At 35.7% G+C, this 25,194-nt stretch overlaps 1 protein-coding gene across 2 annotated transcripts in view; it reads right to left on the bottom strand.

Annotated features, from left to right (window-relative positions):
- The window catches only part of LOC124364938 (RNA pseudouridylate synthase domain-containing protein 2-like), a 159,769-nt gene extending 135,585 nt beyond the window's left edge, over positions 1–24,184 (bottom strand). The window contains exon 1 of one of the 2 annotated variants that reach the window (XM_046820767.1): positions 23,821–24,184. In XM_046820767.1, the coding sequence (XP_046676723.1) occupies positions 23,821–23,859 (39 nt within the window). In that variant the 5' untranslated portion in view covers positions 23,860–24,184. The remainder of the gene's footprint in view (positions 1–23,820) is intronic. The other variant, XM_046820766.1, reaches the window with a different exon arrangement.
- Between the last annotated feature and the right edge of the window lie 1,010 nt (positions 24,185–25,194).

The raw sequence follows: 25,194 nt of genomic DNA, 5'->3' as shown, positions 1-25,194 counted from the left end.
CCACGTTATACCACTCTCATGTGTCTGGTAATCCATTTATCAAGGAACATTGAGAAGGTGTGCTGCAGGATCTACAATTCAAATCCGGTTAATCAGGGTAAGAGTGTCGAGCACCAGGGGATCTATTGCAGCTAGCGTTACTTTGTACACAGCTTGTGCCACGTTATACCACTCTCATGTGTCTGGTAATCCATTTATCAAGGAACATTGAGAAGGTGTGCTGCAGGATCTACAATTCTAATCCGGTTAATCAGGGTAAGAGTGTCGAGCACCAGGGGATCTATTGCAACTAGCGTTACTTTGTACACAGCTTGTGCCACGTTATACCACTCTCATGTGTCTGGTAATCCATTTATCAAGGAATATTGAGAAGGTGTGCTGCAGGATCTACAATTCAAATCCGGTTAATCAGGGTAAGAGTGTCGAGCACCAGGGGATCTATTGCAGCTAGCGTTACTTTGTACACAGCTTGTGCCACGTTATACCACTCTCATGTGTCTGGTAATCCATTTATCAAGGAACATTGAGAAGGTGTGCTGCAGGATCTACAATTCAAATCCGGTTAATCAGGGTAAGAGTGTCGAGCACCAGGGGATCTGTTACAGTTAGCGTTACTTTGTACACAGCTTGTGTCACGTTATACCACTCTCATGTGTCTGGTAATCCATTTATCAAGGAACATTGAGAAGGTGTGCTGCAGGATCTACAATTCAAATCCGGTTAATCAGGGTAAGAGTGTCGAGCACCAGGGGATCTGTTACAGCTAGCGTTACTTTGTACACAGCTTGTGCCACGTTATACCACTCTCATGTGTCTGGTAATCCATTTATCAAGGAATATTGAGAAGGTGTGCTGCAGGATCTACAATTCAAATCCGGTTAATCAGGGTAAGAGTGTCGAGCACCAGGGGATCTATTGCAGCTAGCGTTACTTTGTACACAGCTTGTGTCACGTTATACCCCTCTCATGTGTCTGGTAATCCATTTATCAAGGAACATTGAGAAGGTGTGCTGCAGGATCTACAATTCAAATCCGGTTAATCAGGGTAAGAGTGTCGAGCACCAGGGGATCTGTTACAGCTAGCGTTACTTTGTACACAGCTTGTGTCACGTTATACCACTCTCATGTGTCTGGTAATCCATTTATCAAGGAACATTGAGAAGGTGTACTGCAGGATCTACAATTCAAATCCGGTTAATCAGGGTAAGAGTGTCGAGCACCAGGGGATCTGTTACAGTTAGCGTTACTTTGTACACAGCTTGTGCCACGTTATACCACTCTCATGTGTCTGGTAATCCATTTATCAAGGAACATTGAGAAGGTGTACTGCAGGATCTACAATTCAAATCCGGTTAATCAGCGAATAGTGTCGAGCACCAGGGGATCTATTGCAGCTAGCGTTACTTTGTACACAGCTTGTGTCACGTTATACCCCTCTCATGTGTCAGGTAATGGTTTATTTTTATAGTTTAGTTTATAGTGAAATTCCACTAGTTCTTTTCGTACCCATACTTAAAAACTTATAAACTTCATTTAATGGGCGAAGCATAATGAAATATGTGTTATTTTGAGTAGTAGTACCAAAGGTTGCGTTAATTGTTAATATATATATATATTGAAGAAGCGTAATGCGAAATATAGTCAATTAATATTAATATGTTGGCCTTTTTCTACATATATATATATATATATATATATATATATATAAACATATACATTATATAATATCTGAGGATACTGTACATTGTACTGCTACAATATAATCTATTAATAAACTAAACTTACTCGCCACACTTTATGAAAACTTACGCAGAAAGAAAAATAAAAAACCATTATAGTTTGGCTTGATTACAAAAACTTGTAGCATTATTAACTGCAAAAGCTAGCAATATAATATATTAAACAAACTAAACCCTCTCGCTATACGTTATGGAAACCTACCCAAAATGAACAATAAAAACCAAATATAGTTTCGCTTGAACACAAAGACTCTTAAGGTTATTAAATACACAAACATATAAACACAGTTGAATTCAACTCGTTTTTCCGCAGCTACAGAAGGGTATCAGATGTTTATCCTGTTTCTGTCACAGTCCAAGGCGCCATATTGACTGACAAGTTCACACTCAACTCCCCTCCAGCCCGGGAAACTCCACCATTATCACCATTCCAATCCCAACCCTTGTCGTCGGCTATTGTCACTTGATAGCCTTATTTCCTACGTGTCCACTACGCGATGAATGGTATTTTATACCGTCACTGGTTACTCCATGTTTGGAAAATCGTTAAATAATAATACACTGAAACAGCTCCGTAATCAGCCATTCGTTCGATACCGTCTGTAGAACATTAGACTCCTTTAACATGGATATAATTTATAATAATTTTAGTATTAATAGAAATTGTATAGTTCGTGCATTTACAAAGTAAAAAAACTTTATTTTGTTCAATTCCACAGAAATCTAAGACTTGGATAGTTTGGAACGGTTCAGTGACGGCGCATCTAACGCTGATCATTATTTCAGATTTAGACTGGAAGTAAATTAAATTTGACACAACTATCTATCACTTGCGTAGAGCGTAGCATGCGTGTATTAGCTTACGGTTGAAATCCCGTTCGAAAGCATTCCCACAGATGGCCGCCAATCATGTAGCATTACGGAATGTAAATGTTACACCCAAGTTAGGTAACACAGCATTTGCTGTATATATAAACCCACTAGTGATGTGTAATTTGGGACAGAGTGATAAATAGTTGTCTATTTCATATAACCAGCCATTTTATATACTGGATAATAGTTGTCTATTTCAGATTAACCAGCGATTATACAAATATCTGACTAAAGTTGGTCAAGGTAGTTAATTAAGCTTTATTTATTATTTTATCTAACTATTATGCACACTAATAAAAAATTTCTGTTACGTTTCCTAAAAAACTTAACCTAACCAATTTTCCTACGATTATTATACATTAGCCATTTAAAGTTTTATTATGTAAAATGACTTGCTAAAATCATTAATGTATCACTTTAACTAGTTAATTTACTTATTATCCATAATAACCAGTCATTAAACACAATGTAACATATTCACGCTTATAGTATTTTACATTGTCATTGCAACATAGTAAATAGGGGCATACCGCTTCGCAACTAAGAGATGATCCTTTAATAGCATAAACATCATAGTAGAAAAAAGGTATAGAAGAAAACATAACATAACTCTACGCTAAGATTGTGTGGTTACTTTACGGTATTGACGCAACCACTGCATAATCGTTGTAGGTAGTCAGTTTTTTTTTTAACGAGGACCGATTATGTTATATATTACCACTTGTAGTGTACGCTCACGATATCAATGTAAAACAAACAAATCACACAATACCGAGGCCGCGTGCTGAATAGAAATGACCATGGGTTACGATGTGTGCTCGGAACAATCAGACAAAGAGGTAAAGAAAGATGTATTTAGAGGAATATTGGAGATTATATAAATGAGGATGTTTTCTAAAATTAGTTTGAAATTAAGCACAAAGTGATAAATGTGGAGGGTGGAGGGTCAGGAATGCATTGCCAGAAAAGGAAAGGCTGTTCATACAATGTTGTAGGGTTTAAGGATCATATAGAATTGGCAAAAAGCTACAGGTGTCAGAGATTCGAAAACGGGCATAGCACTGCTATAGGACGAAGCCCAGGAAACACATGATTGCAGAGACAAGGGTAAAAAAGAGAGAGAAGATGGTAGAACGGATAAACTGCAGAAAGGGCGATGTGCATACTACCAGAAAATGGTGGAGAGGAAATGTTTACGATTAAACTGTGAAGGCCCAAAAATATTATACTATAGATTCTAAATCTAGCTAAAGGAATAGAATAGCCGAAATAACCAAGGCAAAGGAATAATTACAAAAACACCAAAGATCCACAGCGCTAATGGTGCTGTGGGAAAGTGGAGAGATGAATACGGTAATCTTAAGGCAGTAATTAAAAGCAGAATAGACAAATGGAAAAATTAGTCCAATAATGGCCAATACATTCTAAAGTTACCGAGTAATATATATATATATCCCGTAACTCTCTTGACAAAAGCATTACACGTTATTTATTGCTCATTTAGAGCAGATTTACAGTGACAAGACCATGGCCCACATTGAGAGCTGACGTTTATTCAGTGTTTGTATTCTTGGCTATTCACTGAGAACCTAAATGTGGGCCATGTCTTGTCATAGTAAATCTGCTCTAAATCAGCTATTTATTATTCGATTTAAATAATTTTTATGTCATTAGGTTTGAGAAAAAAAATCCTGTAAAAGCTGTTATTCTTGTAATTATTAAGAAACACTGCAGGTTCCTAAGATATTCAAAGTTTAAAAGTTTTAATTGTCGCCGTTTTGAAAATGCTAAAGATAATATCATGATATATTTTTCAGTAACTAGCCTTGTTATCATAAACAATTCTCCCAAACTTGGTAGAATTTAATTTATTACTTTTTAAGATATTTTTTTATAAAAAACATACAGAGACAGACAGATGGGAAACTAAGCATCGGAGGTCCATGTTCATGTGGTGAAATATGTCCGTCTTGACCTGAGCAATAACGTGGCATACCTTTGTCCAAAGAGTTACGGGACAACCTTAAGAGATGTGTAGGATGTATTTAATAGCAGCTGAATTCATAAATATGAAACATTTTGGTTACAGGCAAGCGGCAGTCACAGGTTTGGAGTTGAACGTAATTCTTTTATGAATACACTATTCAATAACAGAATGTAAGACACGGCTCCCGGAAATGCGATACGGTCTGTGGAACAACACGCAACACAGACAAAGCTCTGCTGTGCCGGAAACATTTGAGCAAACAACAGTAACACAGATAACGTGTAGAAGAAGAATAAGTAACCACATATGAGCGGCGGGGTGGGGGTGGGAGAGGGCGGGGATATTTTCGGCCGCTGGATAATGTAATTCGCCCGCCACCACAGGCCAGCCGCGACAGCACGCCTTGCATACAATTACCACCTCACAGACGAATGTGTGCCTGGCATGCGAACTACGAATAATCTTATACTTTTCCACTGTGCATGTGCAGCTATGATATTACCAAACTTATATGGGATAAACCACAAACAAACTTATGGATAAAGTTACTGTTACGTTTTGCTCGGTTACAGTTACAATTTTCGGTTTATCAGTCGATAAAGAGAGACCAATATATTAGGTAAATTTACTATTTGAATGATACTAAAAAGCAATTATTTACCTCGAATTTTTATTCATACGAGGAATTATGCTTTGCGAAAACAGGTGTAAAAGAAAACAATTACTGTAATGCTATTGCCCATAGTGTCGGTGGAAAAATATTACGCTACTCTCAATCCTCGAGCCAAAAGTTGAAACGGTTACACTTCAGGATATAAAGAAATTATTTGAAATTCAAAAAAATTTAGCCAATGGAAAAAAGTAATGGAAAATAAAAACTATATTTATTTCAGTCCTGGGACTGAAATAACAAGGTAGGGGTACACCACGCAACGGTCGCGTAACAGGCTTCTCACCTGAGCTTCAGACCTGAGCAAATCTAGAAGTCTCTATAGCTATATGGTTACAATGTTACATGTTAATATGTCATATGATCGTACTCAGTTCATTTACAAATTTATTTATTCTGCGAGTTTCTCGTTTTGATCATGGTAAACGTAGCCATAAGACAAACCTAAAAATTATCACAAACATTCGACCAAATACCAAATCGCAATCACCGACTTAATGTCGATTATATAGAAATGGTGCTTAATGCAAAATGTCAAGTCTATAAGTTAGTTCGTTTCCGAGATATCTGCGGAAAGACAGACACATAGACAGACAGAAAAAAATGTTTCCAGCACCTCAAGGTTGCACTAAATTTCAGCTAATAAAACATTACTATACGGTACTATGTGGTTTCTACGAGTACACAGGTTGTTCAGAAACAGGTGTCATCAGCAACTTCTGTGAGCGATAGCCCTCATCATTACAAACAAAAAATTTCCTATTCATATAGGTCGAGAAAAGTATCGTTTAGCCGCTTGCCGCCATTTTGTATTAAAAAAAAAAACACAATATTTCTACAACTTGTAAAGGTACACATACTGTACTAAACTTTACGCATAGCTAGTGATATATAAGACAGAACGAAAACAAATAATAGAGTGATTTGCTTTAACATTAAAAAATGTCACCTATTGAAAATCTTAAAAGTGAAATAACAAAAAACAAAAAAGTACAGTTATAACATATTTACAAGATATCATCTATTTTTATATTTTTATTACAATTCCAACGGTACTTTTTTAACGAAGTCCGCCAACTCATGAGTGAGCACAACCACTTTAAAGGTACGCTTGCACAAGCTGGGAACAACAAACATGTCAAAACAGCTGATGCTCTCAACTGACAGTAATGTTTGTTGCTGTATAGGACATGTTTTGTTTGCAATGATGTGTACTATCAGCCACAGAAGTTTGTGACATCCTTTTCTAAACACTCTGTACATGCCATGTCTAGTTCTACAGTATATTTAATAAACCTATTAGACTGTCTGTCATTCATTGGAGTAGTGGTTGTCATTTTTGTAACATTCAACACTGCATAAGAGATAGGTTAAAAAAAAAAAATAAATAAATAAATCAGTAAATGAGAGTATTTATTACAAAGTCCTCAAAAAACCGGTTAACAAACATATTATGTGGCCTTAATCGTACGTCAGACAAAAATTAAAAAAGGACCACATTTCTCTGGGTTAGAAAAGATAAATAAGCAGACTTCTTAAGTCCTGGTTTACAAAGCTTGTCAAAGTTGACTCAAAACTTCGGGGAATAAACTTTAAAGTAAATAATTAAAAAAATACTATTATGCAATCTATTTATAAAAACGTACTCGTATTTCGATTTTATTATGTGATATCTAGCATTACAGGCAGGTAAACGGTTCTATATGGTAAAATAAATTTCATAATATGATAATTATACATAAGCAGTTAAACGTGGTTTGATATAATCGCTGTTGAAGAATGAAAAATATGAGAATTCTAGACTTAATCTGCAGACTGGACTAGGCATCAGTAGTTCTTAAATAAAACATTAATTTAGTCAAGAAACTAGAATTGGACTGCTAAATACAGTACTTAAAATATTCGTAATGAAATACATATTAGTATGCGGTTACGAAAGTTTCAGATGCAATATAGCAGACGAAAATGTTCCAAAGTACAACACAATAATGTGCAAGTCGGCCGGTGGTACTGATGAGGGGGGGGGTGGAGGGGACAATACAATCCCACAGGAATGTCTGGAGACGTGCCAACCTTACCACTGCACTTCTGTTGTCTCTCTTCTGCTTTAAACACTACTTATATTATTTACATCGCCCTCTTTACTCTATTTACAAGTTCAGCACTTCTTAACGGATTTCCAGCCTTTATTTTTTTATTACAATAAGTGTGTTCTGGGTTAGTGATTCAGATTAGGCGTTGAATCGGCTTGAATCACTAAAACTCTGCATTTATTACACTGGTGACTGTTAGTGTATCGCAAAGGAGCTGTTTAAGCTGTAATGTTTAAATTTAGTATGTGTATTCTGAGTTGGTTGACTATATTTTACGAAAATATGCTGGATTGATCCAACTATGGTCCTTGGGACAATATACCACCACGGAGGGCTCAAAATAGAAGTAATTTTTAAAACGTGATGTAATTAACAGTTCTTGAAAAGTGACTCTACACAGAAGAAAGAAGACAGCAAATTTTACTTTTCAGGGGTACTAGATATAGGGAACGAATCCTTCCTCGAAATCGTGACATCTAACCACAATGAAGAATAAATGTAGTTGTAAATTATTAATAATGGTTAATAGTGTATATTTTTCCTCTTCATAATATAATCTAACACCGTATGCTGCATACAGTATTCGTTATGTATATCGTGTAACTTATATCGTAAATAATATCCCCCGCTATATGAAATTGTGGGTACCCCAGTGCATCGTCAAACAGTCTCATAGTTGTTAACGGGGTCAAACTCTTGAAGCCCAAATCCCGTTAGGATTACTAAATGGAGCAAAATTATGAAAAACCGATTTAATGAATTTTTTAAATATCTAACAAATTTACGAATTGTTTTGCTATGTAGATGTATGTAACATTGCAAATCTCCCTGCAACTTTCCACATATTAGTGTATAACGAACAGTACGGTAATTGTTTTGTCATTAAAAATAATATAAAAATAAAACAATAAAAAAATAAACCACCTCCCACCGTGTAGGCTAAATAGCTAATTATTAACATTACACAAGCACAAATTATTGAAAAAATTATATGTCAATTTTGCCAGCTGCGCTAAAATTAACTTGAATTTACCCCATAATAACAATGTTAAATCTCTTGAGGTTTTACGCCCTTGATCAGTCGTAGAATTCCACACACTTTTCAGTTTCTTCAATATTTTTAATGATACTGATAATAATGTCAGTGTTTTAATATTTAAAAAAATATACAATTAACAAAAAAAAAAAATATTTGGATGCATATTAATTATATCTCTAAAGAGACAATCTCCCATAAATGTACAACTAAAATTAAAAGCGTCAAGCTGCATTGGGTTAACAATGTACTTATGGGGAAAAACTCAATATCATTTTACTACAACCCGTACACAGACTTAGGCGCTGTTGAGATTAAGGAAAAATGGACATTAAAGAAATCTAGAAATTACAAACCTTTATTCGATGGCTTATAAATCATTTAGAAGGAACACTGTGATCATTATCACCTTGTGATAAATTAATCAAAGGGGATACCAACAATGAAAGTTGATCTGAAACAATGAACTTGTTTAATACTAACAAATGGTATTTACGCATTTACGTATTAAAGGACCGGGATATTACCGCGGAGAGCGCCTGTGGCGGGTCAGAATCTCCCTGATCATCTCGTCAGGTGTACATCTGGAGCCTGGAGCCTACCCTACCCGGGGACAATCTCCTGATGCCGCCGCTTCACCGTTACCTCAAAGCCGGTCTCTGTCATCAACTAATGGCGTGGACAACAACGTTGCCTCCCCTTTCATCTCTACCCCCACCACCCCATCCATCACCACAACCCTTGTGTTGTTAGCTAATGATCTACCGCGATACCCACAGTCGATATCCGATCTTTTAACTTGGCAACAAATTAAGAACAATGGATTATTGACTTTATGAGTCCCAAACAGCTAAATAACATTTTAATTAGTTATACTTTATTACATGGTCGTTTATATATCTTTAACCAATGGTATAGGCTTTAAACGATGTAAAATACTACAAAACTTGACTTGCACATGAAAAGATTTTTACGTAAGCCATCGTTACATGCAACAAAAATATATCATATATAATAATATCATACAACAATGAGTAAAAATGGTTTAACAAATTTTGTATTACAATCCGTAAGAAAATGACATACAGTAATTTAGGGATTTAGTATATACAAGCAAAAGATACTTTAAAAACAAAAACATATATGCTGTAATTAACAAGGAGAAATTACTTATAACTAGTTATACCAGAGTGAAGTGCGTAACAGAAGTGAACAAGGAACGAATATATTTATAACGTAGTGAGACGGCTTGATTCACTGTTAAGCTCCAGTTCACCTTCCTCCTAGTACAGCGCTATGTGACTCTTCACCTAGATTACACCATATTTTGTAGTCTATGTGTCTCTGGTGTAGAAACAAGGTAAAGTGTTCATTTTGAGCTTCTTTTCTGACTTTTTTTTATGGTCTCTTCATGGCACAAGGTTCCAGGTGACGCTTAAACTAAGAAGGAGAACGAATATTTCGGTACCTTTGGTCATTGTTATTTAAAACTAATTACTGTTTTTTTACAAGACTGTGACGCTGAACTAAGATGGAGAACGAATATTTCGGTACCTTTGCTCATTGTTATTTAAAACTAATTACTGTTTTTTACAAGTCTGTGTTTTCTATTTCCATATAATGCGTATAGAACAATGATTACGATTCAAAAAATAACGAACTTGATCAAAAATACTTATCGAATCGGGACACTAGGATGTATGCATATATTTTATAAAAAACCTAATTTCTTTTAATAAGACGAGTCATCGCAACATATGTGCATACCAACATATTTTTAAACGGCTTTTCGTCTTGATAAATCGCTCCTGTGGATTCTTTGCAAACGCATTTAGCACCAAGCAAGTAATATAATTGTTTTGTTTGTATAATACTTACTAACTGACAGGCCCAGGTTAGGATCGCGATGTGTTGGATATATTCAGATAATGCCATACTCTTGAAATCTATTCACAAACGAAGCTTCAGGCAAAATATTACTGAGCATTGATTTCACTTTGAGCCACTCTCTCCTTAGCTCTAAAAGTGCCTTGTATTATGCTTGGTTAAGACGTAAGCCATTATTGAATAAGATCTGTCCAGTGGTAGGAAGTCAAGATAGGAAGTCGCTTGACCCACAGCTTAAATCCTAGCACATCACTATTGTCATTTTTGACTCACACCGGAACTTTTATTTGGATTATTCCACTTTTTAAATATATTTTAGTAACAAGGTTCCCAGTATAATATTTCTTGAACGTGGCATTTATCATACTGCTAGACTCACTTTTTCCAATTGGTATGAAGAACGAGTCCGAGTTTGGTATTACGAGAGATTTGTGCCAAATTTTGTGAACAATGGACACACACATTTTCACTGATTCAATTTCATTCAGACAACAATTATCAACAATTGGCAATGGTTCCTGGAATAGGAACAATTATTTTAATAAAATGAAGAAGCCTCCATTAACATAGTTAAAAAGCTGGTGAGATAGGAAATACAAATTGCAAAAAATATGAAGTAACATGTAAAATCTATGCTTGAAATAGAAAAAATATGACATAAATTGCGCCTAATGCAGATACAATTTATCTTGTGTTGAATGGGGAATGAATAAAATATGAAGGTGAAACAGATTGTGCCAAATGTGTTTCATTCATAAAAGGTTTTAGTTAGATCAACAAATTTAACAACTGGCCAGTCACGTGTTTGTGCGTGAATCAATACAGAAAACAGCACAAAACTGGACAGACATTAACAATTCAGATGTAACATGTGTGGTGGCCCTTCCCCCGTCCCACCCTCCCCCGGAGCCCAGACTGACGCAGTTGCTCTCAACTTTGTTTAGTGGCGACATTTCAGTCGGGGACGAAGCTTAAAGTTTACTTTTCTCCATCACAGCAGAAGTCCTCGTCTCGCGCAGTGTTGGGCAGAACCGTGTTTATTAACGCTGAAGGCATCTGTTGCATAACATAGCTGGACTAGTAGTTACCCGCGGCTTCGTACGTAATTTCCTATTGAATGACATTCTTAACACTCCTGAGATAAGTGGTAGTCATTGAAACATATTTCAAACTCATTATACATTTAAGAGTTAAGTTTAAATTTGGGACTCGAAAGTAGTAGAGTTAAATAGTTTTTATAAGTACTTATGAAATAACTGTAACGTCTCTAATACGCCATGATTTTGTTATTGAACAACACGAACAATTGCATTGACAATTGGCTATTTTAGTCCAACATGGAGGAATCCCTTTTAAGTTAACTCACATATGATGTAAAAGTGGTGGGGTTCGAAGTAATTTAGAAACTGATGTAGGTTATATTTTAGGTACATACTATTAGTGTTCATGGTTAAGAGCTTCCGGTGTTAAATAAGATTGATTGCGTATAGTTTTTATTGTAGGCTATGCGTGTGTATAAGCACTTCTGGTTCAGATGATTTTTTTTCTCCATAGTATATATATATATATATATATATATATATATATATATATATATATATATATTATGGTACTAATATATGGTATGGTATTATGGTATTACAATTTTATGAACGCTTTCCCTCACATACAAAGTGTTTATTTCATCAACAAGTTGTCTAACTGGATTGAAATTGTCACAATACAAAATCCGCATCAAACTCGTATGAAACACTTTTTAGCGCCACAAGCATTTTATAATGTAAACCAGTTTTTTCCGTACGCTGAACGTTGGAAAAACGGCGAAGGAATGACAGCTGCTGTGAGAACACTGAACTCTATGTCTCTGATATGGTGCGAGTGAAAAAAGTTGCTCTAAATAATGTAATTGCTATCAATGGGATCATTTCTTTGTGATAAAGAGCTTGATTGATTGACTGATGTGACTGCAGAAAATACTTATAAGTAACAATTGGATTCATCGCTTAAATATAAGAGCAAGGACTTCTCGGTCGAAGGATTGTATTACTACTTATTTATACTTCACGTACCATTTCAGTTGCATTGATAAAAATAACTCTGCTATAAATATTACCTCAAGGGCTCATTTTACGGATGTATTCTAAAAGAAATATTATGCATAACCAAAAGAATATAAAGGGAAAAAACCGTTCAGAACATAAGACTTGTGTCTAGCGGCGTCTCTAGTCAGAAGGAAGGGATAGACAAGATTAGTGGCGACAATCAGCTACCGATAAATGTTCAATATGACTTCAAAATCATCCAGTCACCATCGTCTTTGCGTTGTAGTACAAGTACCATTCACAGTCGCCATTAGATAACTAGCCTACATTTCTCACGATATTAGTAAAAAACCTTTTTACAGTGATTATCAAATGATCGGTACGTCAGCAATCATCCTTTCCCCACTACATATAGTATTAATGCTTCCGTGACAAGAACACAAAACAGAGAGAGTGGTTTAATTGGAATTACATTCGCGTTTCAAGGGCTTCAGAGAATGTACTGAGAGAAACTAATGGACATTGAACGGAATACCAGGAACACACCCTTGACGTTACCGCTCACTGAACGCCGATCAGATTCTCCAAAACTGTAAATGCATCCTATGTAGTTTAGATTGCATGTAATTATAGATTCTAGGTATCAGAAATTAATGTTCTACCACAGTCGCGTCGCTTGTAAAAGCGCTCCCTCGCTATCCAATCAATTAATAACGAAAGCTATGCAATACAAACATTTCAACAAGTGATTCTGAGAAAGGATCTCACCAAACACGAGAGATTCCTGGAAAACTCGTTCCTGGTAGTGAAGTGAAAACTTTGGGGTAAAGGGGTGGGAACGAAAGTTACTTCAAGCTCTGGTACATTTACAACTGCAAACCTGAACATTTCATCAATATTAAACTCACAAATGTCTGATCGAGAAACGGCGGAATATAACTTACACGAGAAACACCACTTGAGTTGACATCGGTTCTGACGCAGCCAACCCCGCCATCCTTTTATCAATCCCTTAAAAATCCCTAATATCTCTACAAATAATTGTGGAAAAGTAGGTCTTAAAACGAGAAACTCCTGGAAAACTTGTTCCTGAAAGTGAAGTGAAAACGTGCGAAACTTTGGGGTAGAGAGGAATACTGGTGGGAACGAAAGTTACTTCACGCTCTCATAGACTTATAAGTACACAACTGAGCATTGCATCAATTAAACTCACAAACGTCTGCTCGGTTGGGTATAACTTACACAAGAACATCACTTCAGTTGACAAAACCGAACTTATAATCTCCCTTTACAATATACGGCAGCGTAACAGTTGATTAGGCATTCCTGACGTCATCCACTTATAGATCAAAACTAGATTACTGTCACATCACATCTCATCCTAATCCCAGTTGACGGAGACGCTACTAATTAATCTACTAAACAGGATCAGGCTGTCTTCGCCTGGATTGATTATTGTCATTACATCTGTTCCATCTGTAACGTCGGTTGGTAACAGGAACAATATTGTTACGTCGAATTTGATATTGTTGCGATTTTGATTAATCGAAATGCATTTCGTGTTAGCTGTACGTGATATATCTTTTAATTTTATAACTGAGCTGGTTCGAGTACACAAAAAAGCAAAAATACACGACTTGTGTATGTCATCAAGCGCAACCACGTGTGAACTCACACAGTATTCAAGTTTTTGCAAAATGAACAGTCAAATACAATTTAATATCTTTGATTTACAGTTCAGTGTAATCACCGGGTTACATTTCAGTACTACATTTAAGAGGCGGCTTTAATAAAATGACCTTAAAGTTTTCCCCATACGAAAAATTTTAAAGCTCATGCAGTTTTACTTCCTTTACTTACGATCGCAACGTAATGGGAGATGTTACTTTAAAGATATAAGCGTCCAAACACTTTCTGGGTTTTCTCGATAATTTTATGGGTTATTCAGAATAATATCACAAACATTGTTACAGTTTATAGATAAAAATATTAAAAAATATATATTTTTGCATTATGTTTAACATTGTAATTTTGGGGAAAAACTAAAGTTCATTTTATAAAAGCCGGCTACTGTCACATTGGCCTGATTTTACTACACGATTCTTGTGGTAAACAATATTTCAATCAGTGTTTGTAGCTGATCAAACCTACAAAACAAATTTTGATGAGTCATGTTAAAGTTGTAATTTACATTTAGCAATGATGTTCGTGTTTGTATGCATAAAGTATAATGAAGTGGAAATTATGTGAAACTGATTTTGAAATAGTGGATAAATGAATCGCAAACCAACGGGTTTATTCAAATCCCACAGAATTCTAAAATCACTTAAATTATAAAACATAACATGACCATACGTCCCGCTTTAGGCAGTACAGTCCCGCTTTACACTAAGTTTATAGTCCCATTGTCCCACAAATGACGGTGGGGCGCTTAAAAGCCCCACTTTGAAGGTCAGATATTAAATAATCAGTAATAATATGAATACCGTATAACATATTTATTTAATTCTTTGTTTCAGTTAGTGCAGGAGTAGGCTACCAAAGTCAATCCTTTAGTTACGATAATCACCAAATCTAATTAAGCTACCCTTGTACATCATTGTATCGAGAATTGCGGTTAGGAATGATTGGCTCTTGGAATTTAGTTTATGCTATAAATAGTGTAGAGTGTACCCGAAGCGCAGGCTTTATGGGACAATTTCCGTCATTTGCTTCAAAATTCCCGCGATCAAATTTTGTAGTTCAAATCGTATCCGCAGTGTAGCGGCGTGAGTAAGGTAAAGCTCGTGTAGAGTGTAGTAAAAGCAAGGTAGAGGTGGGTTTGACGAGCTCCTCAGGGGACACCCGGATGGGCTGATGAGCAATCTCTGAGAGAAGGGTGGGGGCAGAGCCGAGCAGTTCTGACAAACCCCGAACATGAGGTTGAGGAGTTCTTAGTTCTTATGTAGTTTGCGGGGAAGGGGTGGCCACGGCGTTGCCAGCGTTACGATTCTCGCTCGCTCTCGACTGAATTTACATTCCTTGGCGCAGGCTAAACTCAGGCAAACGTTCCATACCATGCAAATGAGCCAATGAAGCAAATAATAATTAATTAAGAATATCTTACTCGACATGAGCTGTAAACATCGTGGCAGCAAGTAAAATGATGTGTGAAATCATAACATTCTAGAAATCTCTAAGACAAGTGACTAAGGGATGAATGGGAAGGCTAGCAGTAAGTTTATTGCTTCATCGAGCTGTCAATCAACGGTGCGCTCTCTCACAACTGCCACAGCTAACGCTACCTCGTGGATAGAGCTTTAACTACCAGATTTCTGCATGCGGAATTCAAAACACGGCACAATTTTAACATTGACCCTGTATTTCTTATAGTGTAGTATTCATTACAGTTAAACCAGTATAAACCAGTTAGAAAATATTCCTCTTGCGCTGAGAGAAGCAAATTACATAGATGGAGAAACTAATAAAGCATGGAGTAGTTAAAATATTAAAAAGGTGAGTTTTGACCAAGAACCAAAAACAAAGTTAATACATTGGTCATTGTTTACCAAGTGACGTCTAGTGAGTAAATATCCTTTAACCGTTGTCCCCTTAGGACGTTAAGTGGCATGATGCATCCAGTTGGTAAGGCTGGGTCGGTCTACGATGCAATCAGGCTGTCCCCTTGGTTCCTCATATACTACGAAAAATTGAACTTGCACCGTTATGTTCTATTTTTTATTTTGTACAGACCTTCTATAACTAACTAGTAACTACATCTGACTATACCGCCAAATGCTTGCAACTGTCCATACAATACGACAAAATGGACTGAGTGAAAGAATAATAGCGAAGGTTTACGGCAGACAGTTAAACTAAACCGGATAACACATTCAAGATTTCCCTATTCGAAATCCAAAAGCTCTCGACCCAGTTTCCAATCAGCCGAATGGACCCGCTTTACCTCGCTCATTGTTCAGCGACCCGCGGGATTAGCTCCGTGCCGACAATCGCAATGTTTCCGTACAACAAGTCACTTCCGGTCAGCAACCTTTCGTCTGTCAACAACACTCTCTCAGAGAGATGGGAGAAAATACACAATCGAACAAACGGGACAATACACTATCCTCTTGTGTAACAATGCAACGACGACTTCATATCATTAATAGTGCACTACTATCGGTTTAATTAATATTTATAGTAAAGGTTAGAAATTTAACTTGGACTATGTTACAATGATGGTTCTGTCCATTTTCTGAATTGTCCAAGAAATTCTTACTATTATACGCTTATTTTTATACAAACTGAATTAATAATTTTATTTAATATTTAATTACACAAAAAGTATTGAAAAGTAGATTTGGTGTAACCAATTTTGGATAATAAGACACACATTTTTATACTAATGGTGGAGTGTCTGAATAGACTTATTTTACTACGTTAAAAAGTAATTGAAGAGAAAATTCTTTTTCAACACACAATATTCCAATTTCACTAACACCCAAGAAGTGTTGTCATTGCTCATACTCATGTGAAGAAATTACTGTCGAGAAAATTAATATTTGTTTATAAATATGTGGCAACCGAATTTCCAAGATAAATTAGACGATTGAATAATGCTTCTTAACCTTTCTCTGAAACAGCTGACGATAATATTAGCGAAAATACATTATACTGGCACTTACCGTCGGCTTCGTACGCAATTTCCTACTAAAAACAGGGACATCGTATATAATCCTTTTCAATGACATTCTAAATACTCCTGAGTTTTGGGTGATAATCACTCAAAAAATGTTCAAATCTTCTGATCCATTTTAGATTTAAGTTTAAAGAGCAGTGTTTTGGAAACCTTAAGTAAGAGAATTAAGCAGTTTTTATAAGTACCATAAAATAATTCGATTGTTTTCTAATTTTCATGACAAACAATTTCAGTAACAATTAAAATATTTTAGGCCAGCGTGGACGAATTCTAATGTATACACACTCATGATGTAATAAACAATGGGGCTCTATGTCATATTGAAACGAAAGTTGATTATTTTGCGTTCATGCCCAGATCAAGAGTATTTACAAGTGCACAGGTTTGAGAAGACTATTTCGGTCAAAAAGTTTATACCTTTGGCCATTATGGTTTATTACGGTTTAAGGTAATTCTGGTGCCATAGTTGAGTTGTCTTAAAGGTTTACTTTAGTCAAAAATAAATAAGATATATTTAAAAAAATTACTTAAATCTGTTGCAATAATTATACAGTATTTTTTTCAAACACTGCATATTTAATATTTGCTAAAATTCACAATTAGAGTATATTTTTACTGCAACAGACGCACTAATGGGAAGTAGCCTCTTGAAACAAAACAAGAACATCAGTTTAGAGCCGCAGTGAAGGTGTTAGTCTTACTCTATGCCTTCAATACTATAAACGTAAAGACATTTAAAATGGTACTTAAATTAAACATATGATTGTGTTGTGACATAATATTGTTTACAAACAACAGTTGATTACAAACACACAATACAATTACTATATTCTGATTGAACCAGTAAGTATCAACCGAGTTCTTAAAGCCTTACGTTGTACGTATTTTTGTAACATCACTGAACCTGAGCGAAGGCCAGCACTCGTGGACCTGGAAAATGTTCATTTCTGTCTGTCTGTCTGCCCACAAATCATCTCGAAAACGAACTGACATATAGACTCGAAATTGTGCATGTTTCAATGATGGTGCATGGATCTCCACGGGATTTGACCGAACGTTAGCGAGTATTTTAATTTGATCTTATAAGTATCAATGATGGCAAAAAGAAAAGAGCATAATAAATCAAATTGAAACAAACACAATACACCCATATGAGATTCAAACATGTGATATGTTAACATATGTTGCCTAACTCAATACAAGAACTATTTTTTGTAACTTGGAAGGTAAATTTAGATTACTTAAACACTGATAAGAAACCCAATTTAATGAACGAAAATCTGGCGAGATATTTGGAGAACAATTCTACAAGAACGAGTCATTTTCGAGTCAGCTTTTTTTGTATGACTGTCTGTCAATCTATCTGCCTGCAGGGCATCTAGAGAATAAAATAAGCTACAGATTTCAAATTTTTCATGCGTCCTCAGAAAAACCTGTTACGACACGTGGTTTAGAGTATTTTTCCCCCGTCAATACTCCAAATTTTAAAAGTTGGTTGTTTTTTGTTCCCGTGATTTGAGCAAGGAAATATATGAAAATTCGATCGCTCTTCACATATTCACAGAGTTTTGTGTACGTACTTTATTAGTTTACTTTGGAGGAAGACAACAATAAAAATTTTTTGCATCTTTACAAAACATATACAAAGAAAATATTTTTATTTCCCTGTTGATTGATCCCAACACCCATACACATGTCAACTTTCGTTTCTAACGTGTCGAAAAATTCAGTATAACTCAGATCAGTGAGTGAGTGACCACTTCTAACTTTTATAATAAGAAGATGTAATAAATGAGTTGTGCTTTACAGTACACATCAAAATGACGTTCACACTTTTACAACGCAATGCACTTGTCGTCAACTAGCAAGTGAACACCATTAGCAGCTGTACGCCACACCACGGGTGTGTGGTGTGCACAGACAACGTTCCACTTCAAAGACCACTCGAAACTTTGTTTACGTTGTGAGTGAACGTTTGCGGTTTAAAGGATTCGAAGTTCAGAACTATTGTTGCCCTTTAACCTGCACGGTGCAGGTGTGGCCTTCCATTGTTTCCACGCATTTAGAATGTGTTTACATTTAAAATACCCTACATGTTACGTTGGTTATTATTACAATCCTGAAAATAAAACTGTCAGACAGGATCTAAGGATGAGGAGTAAAATTGATAAACAATATTGTTAAACCTCTCCGACACAGAATGTATCAGCCGCTATTCACCAAAGCGGTAACAGTCCCATTTTATTACATAATCCAGCATTGTAGGCGCATTTCGGTCGAATGGACTGCCTTTGCTGTGTGCAGCGAGCCGGGCACCCAAATCCTGCCATTCACTGAAACTCCACCGCACAAAGCTCTTCACGGCTTGATTCGTGTGACTGGGCCTGGACTGATCCCGCTCACTGAAAACCTAGGCTATCGCTACGGTATACAGTGCGAGACTCATGAAATACCTATTCCAACATTGGATAGCCTATACGTGATAATCGAGATGTCAAAACTGTTGTTTTAATACGACAATAGTTCACTTGTAATCTTATTCGTATGTAGCCTATGTACTCGAAGCATATCCCAGTAAAACAGCTACTAGAATAAAGGCATTATCATAATATCAACAATTTCATCCTGAGGTATCGTATATAAACAATCATTTTCGAATTCTGACATATTATTAGTGCAGTGGCGTAATTACCACCTTGGTTCCTTGGTTTGTGGGAGGAGGGAGAGAGAATCTGATTGAAGATCACAACATCGGGGACGAAGTTATGGAATAAATATAAACAAAAATAAATCTGATAAACTTAATTCAAAGTACAAAAAATTCAACACTGTTTTTCAAACAAGTTAGGTTACTGTATGGGCTCCGTATATTTTATTGTATTTTTAGGGCTTTTTGAGGAGGGTTTTCTATTCCCCTCCTCCCCTCCCCTAGTTACACCCCTGTGTTATTCTCATATTTATATAGAACTATTAGCTATTGCGAAATCCGACTCCGCAGAGCTTTACTGGTGGGGCGTTAATGCGGAAAAGCTGATCAATGCAGCAGCATCATCTGTTGTATGAAGCTCACCAGGGATAATAGGTCTCATCTATTTAGACTAACCGCCTATTTACTGGCGGGTTTCTCTTGCGTTAATAAAATCCAGACTATAGTTTAACTTTGAAAACATGGCGACGCATTTTTTAACTTAGACGCGATGATCATTCATTTAATTCCCGATGTCTAAATTGAATAGCGGACTGTACCGATTATAATTCATTTAATTCTCGATGTCTAAAGCGAATAGCGGGCTGTACCGATGATCATTCATTTAATTCCCGATGTCTAAAGCGAATAGCGGGCTGTACCGATGATCATTCACTTAATTCCCGATGTCTAAAGCGAATAGCGGGCTGTACCGATGATCATTCATTTAATTCCCGATAGCTAAATCGAATAGCGGGCTGTACCGATGATCATTCATTTAATTCCCGATGTCTAAATCGAATAGCGGGCTGTACCGATGATCATTCATTATATCCGGATAGCTAAATTAAATATCGGGCTGTACCGATCACGATTAATTTAATTCCCGATATCTAAATTGAATAGCGGGCTGTACCGATCACAATTAATTTGATTCCCGATTTCTAAAGCGAATAGCGGGCTGTACCGATGATCATTCATTTAATTCCCGATATCTAAATTGAATAGCGGGCTGTACCGATCATAATTCATTTAATTCCCGATGTCTAAAGCGAATAGCGGGCTGTACCGATGATCATTCATTTAATTCCCGATGTCTAAATTGAATAGCGGGCTGTACCGATTATAATTCATTTAATTCCCGATGTCTAAAGCGAATAGCGGGCTGTACCGATGATCATTCATTTAATTCCCGATATCTAAATTGAATAGCGGGCTGTACCGATCATAATTCATTTAATTCCCGATGTCTAAAGCGAATAGCGGGCTGTACCGATGATCATTCATTTAATTCCCGATAGCTAAATTGAATAGCGGGCTGTACCGATCACAATTAATTTAATTCCCGATATCTAAATTGAATAGCGGGCTGTACCGATCACAATTAATTTGATTCCCGATTTCTAAAGCGAATAGCGGGCTGTACCGATGATCATTCATTTAATTCCCGATATCTAAATTGAATAGCGGGCTGTATCGATGATCATTCATTTAATTCCCGATATCTAAATCGAATAGCGGGCTGTACCGGTTGCCATTCTGATGTTAGCCCTTAAGAGCAATGTTAAACTATAAACTATTTTACAATGTCATTCTCAGTTGTATAACTGTAGGAGACGTTTCATTTTAAAGATATGATTAATGTTCGTCCATTCCAACGCTTTCCAGTTTTTCGATAATTTTATTTGTAATTCATAAAAGAAAATTAAATCTTTTTTGTACTTTATGGTTTAGATATTGGAAAATTACACAGATTAAAATAAAAACGTACTGTTCGTATCTTTAAAATGAGACGATAATCATCTCATAATTTTCTAAAACAAACAAAAAAGATGTATAAGTATCTGAAGTTTAACATTGCTCTAATAGGGCAACAAATTGTGATTGTTTTGGTTATACAAGAGAGATCAGTTACTCATCCAGTGCTATAAATTGGGGCACGTAAAATGTTGAACGGTAAAATTCAAAGTTACGTGACGTAGCCCTCAAGTGTCGGACCTCAGGAGTAACTGATATAATTCCCCGGACGTCAGCACACTTCGTCCGTATGAATCTCTTGTATAAATTGTAACTAATATAATCAAAGGTAAAACTCAATGTAGTTTCATTACAGAGGGCGCATACATCAAAACGTTGCTGCTATAGTACATTATTACACGTTACAAATAATACACAAACTAACCATGTACTCGTCATTTGGCATTATAAAGGCTTCGACTGAATTGTTACATTCGAGAAAATCAAGGGTTTGTGATGTCTGGAAGGGATCGTGTCGCGGAATTGGATAAAAACACGATAAGTGACGAGCCGTCCCGAGCTGAGACTCAACTTTTTGCACAGCATTCGTGAGATTATATCATCAATCTTATGACGGCACAAGAACAAGTTGGCAAACTTATAATGAACTTTGGACACAAGAAAGGGAGACGCTTTGCAGGTAACGCGCCGCGCCTTTACCAGGCCTTCTAGAGGGTGGCCGACTTTCTTTCGGTCGATAACCGATCACATACTGTGCTGGTGATGCTTTATAACAATAATTATTCGTTATTTTTCATTAGAGTGAACATTTTGGAAATTGATTACGTATACTGCAAATCAGTATTAGTGGTATATTTTAGTAGAAAAACGACCGTAAAGAATGTTCGCACCTGTTTTCGGATACACTCGATATTTACTAATATTTAAGAGCAATCAAATAATTATGTGGGTCGTACAAAGAATAGATTTTTGTCATCTATCCGAAATTCTGTTTATCCAAATATTATAAGGAAAATACAAAATTGCGATCATGGAAGTGAAACCAACCGAAAGACAAATAAATGTCAAGAAGGGGATAAAGGCTATTTTATGGTTATCCTCCGCTTCTCCCTCAAAACTAACTAATGTTCGCCTAGCAAATTTAATGCATACTGGATCCCCCTTATACTCTAATAAAGTAATATTTTAGGATATTGGTTTTATACAGGATTTTTAATACAGCAATCAAATCATTACCTATTTGCTGTTTAGCAATTCATGTTTACTTTATTACTAACCATGGCAAAGTCTAAAAAATCTTTTGATTGTTCTTATTTTAAAATTTAATTAACTTTTAATTCCATATTACATTGTCTTTAAGACAAAAGTAAAACTAATAATTATTTTACGTGTATTGTGCTAATTGAATGAGCTCCAAACAAACCACCCCCTTTGTGTTTAATAAAACTCCGTCTCTTAAAATAAAGAACGGTTCAAAAAAATTCAGATTTGAAACTGTTTGAAAAAAGTGTCAAATCCAATAACATTGATTAAGATGTGGCAAAACTTCAATCCCAACAGGTAATTTATTGTAGTTAATAATTTACATATATCATTAGAATATAACAATAATTGGAGTCAGATTAATATCAATATTGGTATAATTCACTGCTTAAATATATAGCAAAATAATGGCGTGGAGAAAACATAGTGGAGGCTTAATACAAAATAAACCGGCAAGTTAATATATTATATGTATACTAATTTATAACCCACAGAAATAAGGCCACACGTACAGTAAAACATTTATTCCTTTATTAAATAAACGTGTTTATGTATTGTAAAATTATAGTATTTTTTTACACGATATAGTATTAAAAAGTACAGTAAAATGGCAAATTGAGTTTTATTTAAACTTTGGTGTTTTATTTTACAATATAATGAAAAATATAGTAATAATGTACTACATAATAAAGTTTTTTTTTTTCAAATTTATCAGATTTTTGCAATATATATTGACTTAATTAATGTGTAATCGATACCATCGCCGTTCCCCGCAAAATTCTACTTTCCTAAAACAAAATTATAATGTATACTGTCGCGTTGCACCGTTAATATGTGATGTAGAGTGTGGAATAAGATTAATAATGAAGAATCTGATATACCTAAAAATTTTATGAAAGGTAATTAAAAGGGTTAATTAATTCTAACCTTCAAATCATTATTACATTGTACTTAAAGCATTATTATGAACATCGTAGCACTATATATAATCCACATGTTCACATATTTCTCAATAAGCACAATATATAATCATTATTTATAAAATATTCATAAGATAAACCGGGAATTTAGATATTATAAAACTTAAAATGATACACATTTGACCTACCTGATCAAGTTCTGTTTGTGAATACTGAGACAAATGCATCAGCCCAGTAAAAGGAGAGTGAGGTTAGTTTTCAACAGATGACAGCTGTGGGTCGATAGGGGAACCTTACACGTGACGCCGCCGGAGACACAACATTGAGGTTATGTGCGGCTTGAAACACACTTCGGAGCGAAACACTGCACTGACACAATAGACGAAAGTAGCGTCGCCTCGACACAACACTTGGAATTTAAATAAAGACAACACTACACACAGCGTACAGTCTATAATACTGAACATTACTTCCCACCGTATAAATATAACGGAACAAACACAATATTCCCAACTTTCTAGAAGCGGGACTGGAGGGAACCCTAAAGACTCAGAACCGAACAGAACAGAACAACAGAGACCTTGGCGGCCGAGGGGAAGGCGCGAAAAGAGGACACCACGTGACATTCTAGTGACGTCATAGCGAGCAGCTCCCTTCGCAACTAATATCCCCTCGTGCGTAATATCATCTTACAGTATGCGTAGAGGGGCGAACCTGCTCCTTTAATTGAAAACATGGTATATTATGGTGCATGGCGAAATGGTTGCAGCTGACCCTTACGTCGGTGACTACATTAGTACTTTGTAGAAACTGCAGTATTTTGTGGATACTACTTGTAATGTAGGTAAGTAGTTAAGGAAGTACAGGTTGACAGAGAGTTGGAACAATGATAGATCCTTTCCACAGTCCATACAATCAGATAAATTCACTGCAACCAGATTGTAATTCCATATTGTTGCAACTATCTCTGTTTATTTGCCCACGGATCCATTACTATAATGATCGGTCAATAATAATAAAACATTATAGAGTCTGTCTTTGTGAGTACATGGTTAACTGTTTAACTAGTTAAACAATAGGGAACAAATGATTTAAGCTCTTGTGGATGAAAATAATTTAAAATTAACTCTGTTCAATACATTATTGAAATTGTTAACTTTAAAACATTTGAAGAGGTTATTGTTAAGTTTTGTAGTTTTACAACAAATACTTTTGGATTTAGATATAGTTTTTTACTTTTTTATTTTGAAAACGAAGGGTGTGATTGTTCCACTATTTTAGCTCTTAATTGACTAAACCTATTTAAATATACAATAAATTTATTTTGACAAGTTATTTACAGTGTATTAGATATATTCGTGTGTAAACTGGATGGATATGTGTTGTTGAAATGAGGACAAAATGTAAAACAATTTATATACATACTAAACGTACACAGCCGGCAACATTATTTAAATGTGTAATGTTGTGATGGCAACCTAAACCAACATTTAAACAAATCGGGAAATACTCTTCTAACTAGAACGATACCATACTATCCAAGAGCATTTTGCAAAGAGAAT

The sequence above is a fragment of the Homalodisca vitripennis genome, chromosome 6, assembly GCF_021130785.1.
Source record: "Homalodisca vitripennis isolate AUS2020 chromosome 6, UT_GWSS_2.1, whole genome shotgun sequence".
In the NCBI taxonomy this organism is placed as follows: Eukaryota; Metazoa; Arthropoda; class Insecta; order Hemiptera; family Cicadellidae; genus Homalodisca; species Homalodisca vitripennis.
Note: the sequence above shows the minus strand (reverse complement) of the source record. Positions and strands in the feature narration are given on the sequence as shown.